General features: G+C 49.6%; 1 protein-coding gene across 1 annotated transcript in view; it reads right to left on the bottom strand.

Annotated features, from left to right (window-relative positions):
- Positions 1-5,942: 5,942 nt before the first annotated feature.
- The window catches only part of MIA2 (melanoma inhibitory activity 2), a 28,171-nt gene continuing 25,664 nt past the window's right edge, over positions 5,943-8,449 (bottom strand). The window contains 2 exon segments of the mRNA XM_018563684.1: positions 5,943-6,216; positions 7,573-7,760. Of these exon segments, the coding sequence (XP_018419186.1) occupies positions 6,032-6,216; positions 7,573-7,760 (373 nt within the window). The 3' untranslated portion in view covers positions 5,943-6,031.

The raw sequence follows: 8,449 nt of genomic DNA on the forward strand, positions 1-8,449 counted from the left end.
CGGCTCCCTGCGTTCAGGGGCATGGCGGTGCATTGAAGTCCCGGCACCGCAGCCATGCCCCCAAGCGCGTGCGTTGCACATCTGTGCCTGCATTCCGGTCCAGTGCTATCTGCAAACATATCGCTTGCAGCATTTTCGCAGATCGCGCTGGACTGGCACGCATGCGCTAATGTGCCGCGCGTTCTGGTGCAGGCGATCGCACTGCAGGCAGGGGGTGTGGCTGCGGTGCCATTCACTTCAATGTACCGCCACGCCCCTGAACGCAGGGAGCCGGCAGGGTTGCGATACAGTGTGTTCCAGAGCGGTCAGCCTCTAGAAAACACTGTATCGCAAAGCGGCCGGTTCCCTGCGTTCAGGGGCATGGCGGTACATTGAAGTCTTGACACCGCAGCAATGCCTCCGAACACGTGGCACATTGGTGCCTGCATTCCCGTCCAGTACGATCTGCAAACATAGCGCTTGCAGCATTTTTGCAGATCGCACTGGATCGGTACGCAGGCGCTAATGTGCCACGCGTTCTTGTGCAGGCGTTCGCACTGCAGGCAGGGAGTGTGGCTGCGGTGCCATTGACTTCAAGGCAGCGCTACTCCCCTGAACACAGGGAGCCGGCCGGATTGCGATAGTGTGTTTTAGAGGCAGACCGCTCTGGAACGCACTGTTTGTGGCGTGCACCGGCCCTAAAAGCGAGTTTAAAAAAAAAAAAGAAACATTCCACAAAGTTTGTTTTAATATCTTGTTCTAACTAAGCGGCTTCAAAAGCCGACTTGTTTTCAGGGCAACCGAGGTAAGGGAAGTGGTCTCTGTGAGACTTCCATCTGAACTCCAGTTTTAAGCGGTACGAATGTTGTGCATTTATCGATTTAAAAATGAAAACCATGGACAGTCTGCAATAATAATATCGCATAAAGCTGACAGCGGCCAACGTTTGGGTGCCCAGCAGTGCTGAGGAACTGGCTGCTAACTCTTTGGTGAGCTTTTCCGGGGGAATCCATTTTATGCAACAGATGTCCAGATAAGATTCTATTTATGGGTTAAAGGTTTCTATGTGTTTTACAACAATGGTTTTACCATCTTATATTAAAGAAAAAAAAACGAAATAAATAACTTAAATAATAAGCTCTTTGACAGGTGTGCACTGTTTTGTCTCCAGTGAACACGTACCAAGCCGATTAATTTTATACGTACATCAGTATAGAACCAGGGACCCGACTGCTGGCTGTGCACTAGCTGGGGAGGGACTACAGTCTCGGCATAGGCCCGCCGCCGCCGCCGCGTTCTGTTCTTTTGGCAGCTAGGGCAGAGTGAGCTTGCCCTGTTCCTGGAAATAGAGGATCCACTGGCACAGTGTTGTAGGAGTGACATGCCAGATGTGGTGATATTTTATCTTATAAATGCAATCAAAATCTTAAAAAAAAAAAAAACAGGGGAAAAATTTGGGGGGACTCCTGACAGAATACAAGAAAGCCAGCTGAATGTTAGCAATGACTGATGATGTTTGGTTTATGTTAAATGTATATTCTTTTAATCAATGAATAAAGCATTGAAATACCAAGCGGAATGTACTTCTTTTTTTTTTTTTACTTTTTGGGAATGTGGGAATAATAAAACGAGTGTGGGAGGGAATTTATCAAAACTGGAGCAGTTGCCCATGGCAACCAATCGGCTTCTCTCTCCACTTTGTTAAAGTTAAGATTTGAAAATCAAAGAGAGAAGCTGATTGGTTGCCGTGCACAGCTGCTCCAGTCTTAATAAATTCCTCCCTTCCGTGTGCATAGGTTTTGGGCAGACACGGAACAAAGTGATCCCGTCGTAAAAATAAAAAGGTAACCGCAGCCCACGCTGGTTTGCGCGCCGACCTCCACGTCCGTTGCTGTAGGGACTCATGAGTCCCGATGCTTTAATGATTGGCAAAGCAGCATGTGGAACTCTGATCTCTGGCTGTTCCTAGTGACCTGGTCACCGTTATCCTCCCGCCCCTCATTGGCACCAGCTGATGGATTTGTAAGTGATGCCCTGCCTCACGCTTTGGGCCCAGTTGCATCACGGTGCCGTGGACACATGTCTGCATGTAGAGGGGACAGTCCCGCTGCTATGGGTTACCCCAGTTTAAAGACTCCTACCATTGTGGGGGCATCTGCTCCTACTCCGTATCCTCTGAGGGAACTGATATCTGGAATCTACTGACCCTGTAGTTAAAGGGTCCACATGGCGTTTCCTTCAGCCCATCTGGATGAGGCAGAGTCCCCATCCCTCTTCACCCTAGATCAGGGGTGTCTAACTCAATTTAATCGTGAGCCGCATCAACATTATGGTTGCCGGTTGTATCTGTAAGACTATATAAATGTATCTAATCTTTATCATAATTGCCTCTGCATTCCATTATCACTGGTTTTAGTAATAACTTAATACCTAGATCTGAAAGTAGAAGTCTAGGAAATGGCCTGGGGGGTCGGATTCGGCCCCTGGGCCTTGAGTTTGACACACGTGCCCTAGATGTTGTGGACACTGTTCGCAGGGGCTCAACGTATACCCCAATGTCAGTGTGTCGCTGCAGAGTCGGTCTCTGACCTTCCGGAGGCCTTCGAACAGACTGGGCCATCTGTACCTGTGACGATATCAGAGTCCTAAAAGTCTATCTCTGAAGAGTATGGGCTCCCCTGCATTTGGGGGATCCGCCTGGAGTCTTTCAGAGCTTCTATAGCTGCAAAGATCTTTCCACTGCTCCCGCTATTGGAAGTATTCCTCTATGCAGGCTTGAAGGGTCCTGGGTCCCACCTGAGTGTTGGAACAGTTTATCTGGGGTCTACACCCACTGTTGTTCCACCAGTGACGCAACTTAACAGGACAACTGCTGAACGGGTAGAGGGCTTGCTTATGTTTTAAGCATTCTAGTTGGAATCTTCTAAAATACCAGTTTGCTCCGGAAGGTTCTGCCCTCCTTCCTGTTTTTGCTATCACCTTAATCTGTCAAACCACGGCAGGATGGGTTAGACCCCCTCTATCCACCCCTTCGTAATTCATTCCTTGAAATAGTTGGCCGGAGCTTTGTGCTTTAGTTATCGCTTGTTACAGGAATGTAAACTTGTGTCCTGCATGGGTCTGAACTCCATGCAGATGTGCAGAGCACTCTGGTGGACGCGGATGCCATTTCCAAAGAGCATCTGACTCGGCCTTTAAGGTACATTGTCTCTCTTTGGTCCTGCACTTTTTACCGTTATCAAGGATTCCACAGGAAGCCAGAGCGTATGCAGTCTAGGGAGAGGTCTGCTGAATCCCTTCGTTACCATCTCCTGCTGTAGGCCCCCCCCATCGCCTGACTCTACGGGATTGTGATTTCAGAACAGCTGTAGTGCCGAGGTTGCCTACCCCTGGGCTAGACCCTCTGAAAAGCCTTCTACGTGAAGGTAACTTCTACAAGAACTGGGGGGGGGCTGATGGTGTACCCTGGCAGGTCCTTTAGGGAGTTTGCCCGTTTGATATTCAGATACAGAGTGCGCCCCTTTAGGTTCGTTGCCTCTGGAGCCCATTTCAGCTGCTCCTTATATCCCTGTCCTACTGCACAGATTAATGCACCTTCCCCAGTCTCTTTGGGTTCCTCTCACCCCTGATCCCTTGCTCCAGTCCATGTGTCAACTTTGTCTCTGGAGCTTTGCCCCATCCTGGCCACAACTCAGGGAAATCCCCTGCCCTCGGTTCCTGTAAAGTCCTTCATGGTACCCCCTCAGTGTCTTCCCACTGCAGGGGGACCCCCCCTTACCTACCAGCTGAGCTGGGATAGGCTGACTATTCTCTACCCAGCAGATAAGGAACCGGTTCCTCGGTGTCACCCATGCACACCTGATACTTGGTTCCTGTGTTCGGCCTAGTGCGCTTGGAACCATTTTGATTTGTAAAGAGACTAATAGCCGTGATCTCTACCAGTAACATGTCCCCAGTCTCTGGCTATCTCCTGATACATGTTCCAATGTTTCTTAGAGTATGTTTGCACTCTGACCATCTCATGTGCCTGTAGTCTTCGATCATTTCCTGTGGCATACGGTTGATATAAATAGTCTTCACACCCCTGTAAAAATGTCCGGTGTTTGAGATGTGATAAAAATCAAACCAAGATGAAAGTAAGCAGCATAACTCTGCAGTCTCCAGAGTGGTGTCCCTCAATGGAGGATAGAGAAAAGAACACCATGCCCACACTGAGGGATGGTGGTGGCGGCAGCATTGTGCTTTGGGGCTTTAGTCAAGGTGGAGGGACTTGTGAACAGTTCCAAATATCAGTCAATTTTGGCACAAAACCTTCAGGCCTCTTCTAAGATGAAGAGGAACTTCACCTTTCTGCATGACGACCCAAAGCATACCGCCACATCAACAACAGTATGGCTTCACCAGAAGATCAAAGTTTTGGCACGGCCCCACCAGAGCCCAGACCTGAATCCGATAGAAAATCTTTGGGGGGGACCTGCAGAGTGCACAGGAAATGCCCTCACAATCTGACAGACTTGGAGCGCTTCTGCAAGGAAGAGTGTAGAGATTCCCAAGGCAAGATGTACCATGCTGATAGACTCCACCCCCAAAACACTGAACGCTTATAAAATGAAAAGGTGCTTCAAAAAAAGTGAATCAATTCTGGTGGCTGAGCTGCCAGGGGCCAGTGTAGTACGGATGGATGCACCGATACAGGTTTTTCGGTAGAGTTCCAATATATATGTAATAGGCCAAGGTATCTTGGCCGTGTTTGTGGGAGGAGTTGCGGCGGCTCTCCTCCCCTTAAGAAGGGAGACAGGGAGCTTCAGGGCACGTCACAGCGAGGTCGCGCTTGACCCTCCAGCCCTTCCCCAGGTTCTATCATTTCACTAGAGCGTGCCCACTTATTTGGCACGCTGACCACAAAATCATGGCACACAGCAGGTTGGTATCAGTAGGGGTCATGTAGGTTCGGAAGCCTAAGTAACTCTGACCACAAATATATATTTTTGGTATTCGCCGATCCTGATACCGGAAGTCCCATTAAGGAAGCCATTTCCATGCTCGCTCTTTGCCAGGTGACGAGGAAGCACGGGGCCGGCTTTCTGGCCAATCGGGAATCCGCAGGGCTTCCTGAATGGCCATGTTCCCGACCAATCATGAAGCCAGGGTTGGGGGGTGACTCGTTACACACCACCTGGCTTCCTGATTGGCCCAGAAGCCGGCTCCATGTTTCCTTTGTCACTTGGTGATGAGGGACCATGGAGCCAGCTTCCCAGCCAATCAGGAAGCCGGGGTGCGAGTCAGTACACACCGCCTGGCTTCCTGATTGGCCTGAAGCCGTCTCCATGTTCCCTTGGTGACAAGGCAGCATGGAGCCAGCTTCTCGGCCAATCAGAAAGCCGGGCTGCGTATAGTGACTCGCCACACAGCTTCCTGATACCGGAGGTTCCGGTATCGGGAGCATTTGGGCAAGTACGAGTAGGTTCTGATGAAGTGGGCGGGTCCCCAGAAACACGTTAACCTAAGCGGACATGCAGTTAGTATTCAGGGACAAGGAAAGTGTTGAGGCAATGCCACGGCTCGGGACCTGGAAAACACTCCACAGCTGACTTTCACCCGTACTTGTAGTTTGGAAAGCGCCCAAAGGTCATTAGTCCAGGCTAGCCCCGCACATCCAGTCCAACGGCATCCAGTTAAAACCCTTCAACGTCAGGCTAAGAAATCGATCTGGATAGATGATGGGTAGAGACCAGCTCAAGCAACGATGTATTGGGGAATCTTCATTGAAGTCAATGGAAGAAGAAATCAGAACATAAAATGGAAGCTAGTGAAAATAGGTTCATCAAAACTCTTAAAAATAAACAAAATGCTTTGCTCGTTTACATTCTAAACAAACCGGTCAAATTAAAATCCCACATGCTTGCCATTCACTTAAGACTCGTTATTCACAGTTAAATTATCACTTTTCCTTTCAAACAGATGCTAAAATATCTTCTGAACCAAAAACTATAAATATAATATCCTAGAGATCATTCGGGGGGAAAAAAAGTCTTTTCCTGGCAGAGCGTTGTCAAGTTTGTGTTTGGGAGAGGTTGTGGGAGGCGGAGTCGCTGGGTGGTGGAGGCGCAGGCTGCATCTCTGAAGGATGGTCATTTTGGGGAGGAGGATGATGATGTAGGTGCTGTGGGGGGTAGAAGGCTTCAGGAGGCATCGCATAAGGGTAGCGTTGCAGAGGTGGTGGCAGAGGACCTCTCACTAGGAGGTAAAAGAAAGAAAATATGTTATACATTTTACAAAGGTGATAATGGACTTTTAATAAAGCCAAACTTTCTTTTATATCGTTTTGGATAGAGCAGGTAAAGGATAGGCGTCTTTTAAGACAGTCACATTCACTTAAAGAGGACCTGAACTAGGTATGCACCGATACCGAAAGTCCCATCAAGGAAGCCGTGCGGCGTGTAAAGACTTGCCACCTGGCTTCCCGATTAGCAGGAAAGCGGTCTCCATGCTTCCTCATCACCAGGTGACGAGGAAGCATGGAGCCAGCTTTCCGTCCATTCAGAAAGCTGATTGGCCAGCTTCTCGACAAATCAGGAAGCCGGGCAGTGAGTCATTACACGGCACCCAGCTGCCTGATTTGCCAGAAAGCCGGCTCCATGCTGCACCACCTGGTGATGAGGAAGCATGGAGATGGCTTCCCTGCTAATCAGGAAGCCGGGTGGCCTGGTTACGAGGGAGCAAGGAGCCAGCTTCCCGGCCAATCAGGAAGCCGGGCACCGTATAATGACTCGCCGCCTAGCTTCCCGATACCGGAAGTTCAGGTATCTGGCTAGGCATCGGCGCATTAGTACTCGCCCAAATACTCGGTAACTGCATCGGTGCATCCCTAACCTGCATTTTAAGAACCGGGCAAAGTACTAGTCAACAGGATTGCCTATAGCAGTGATGGCGAACCTTGGCACTCCAGCTGTTTTGGAACTACAAGTCCCATGAGGCATTGCAAGGCTCTGACAGCCACATACATAACTCCCAGAGGCAGATGCATCTTGGGATTTGTAGTTTTGGCACAGCTGGAGTGCCAAGGTTCGCCACCACTGGCCTCTAGGCTCCCTACAGCCGATCTTTTCCCCTTTTACTAATGTACTGTTTCTCTATGTGGAATCAGCCATCTTGGTAGAGGCGGGGCTTTGCTTCCCCATGTGAAAGCTTCCCCCTTGATGACTGGAGGGGTAATGATATAGAAGCAGCAGCGGGGGTGGAGAAAGCACAGATCCATAGACTGAATGCAGAGAGATTTTTGCACTTCATGTCCTCAGGTACAGCTTCCACTCCAGCAAGGCGTCATGAGCAGCACAATAGTGACATCACTAAATATCACGAGACTATCAGTCACAGGCAGCCGCATTGAGGTCATCTCGTGCTATGAGGCTCAAGGCACAGAACGTGCTTTAAATGAGGAATTAAACAAAAAAAGGTAAATCCATTAGGGCTCAATCACCATTTCTAGATCCCTACAAGATCACAAATCTTCAGTTCAGGTCCACTGTAAGCAACACATGTTGATCATCTATGAAAAGAACACATGCCGATGTACAAACCAATCTGACATACTCGCAATGTGTGGTGGAAGGCCCGGGTAGCCTGGGGGTCCATACATGTCCATTGGAGGCGGGGGCATGGGGAAAGGTCTCCTGAAGAAAGGCGCTCTAGGATCCATGGGTAACAATGGCACTCTCATTGCTGGGGGAGGATGCATGGGGTACTCAGTTGGTGCTCCATCCACCGCTTCACCTTCCATTGTGGGGGCTCCAGGGACGTTCTGTAATAAGAAACAGAATACAAAACTGAATTTTTGCGAGCAGGATTACATTAAAGAGAACCAGTCCTTCCTGCCTGACCTGTAAATGGGCCTGATGCCCAACCTGCCACCCTTGGCACTTCTTGTGCAGCCCCCCCAGGCTCCTGAAGGTAGTGACAGTCGGGGCATTGGTGCTTACTCATGCCAATAAAGGGAAACATTCCTTAGATTGGCTTCTAGCAGGTAAATAGCTTCATTTATTTCACTCTACCCAACTGTATCCTGTGCAGTCTATATATTATTGATGTGTTTTGTTTTTTTTAAACGAAATATTAAATGCGCTCTACAGGGGCTGCAATAGCACTGATCACTAGCAGCCTCATGTAATATGTCCCCAGTCTCCAACAACTCCTATGATTGCAGTCTCCGGCCATCTCCTGCAGCACGGCCATAGTCTCCGACCATCTCCTGCAGCACGGCCATAGTCTCCGACCATCTCCTGCAGCACGGCCATAGTCTCCGACCATCTCCTGCAGCACGGCCATAGTCTCCGACCATCTCCTGCAGCACGGCCATAGTCTCCGACCATCTCCTGCAGCACGGCCATAGTCTCCGACCATCTCCTGCAGCACGGCCATAGTCTCCGACCATCTCCTGCAGCACCGCCATAGTCTCCGACCATCTCCTGCA

This window comes from Nanorana parkeri, unplaced genomic scaffold (genome assembly GCF_000935625.1).
Source record: "Nanorana parkeri isolate BGI_ZX_2015 unplaced genomic scaffold, ASM93562v1 scaffold685, whole genome shotgun sequence".
NCBI lineage: Eukaryota > Metazoa > Chordata > Amphibia > Anura > Dicroglossidae > Nanorana > Nanorana parkeri.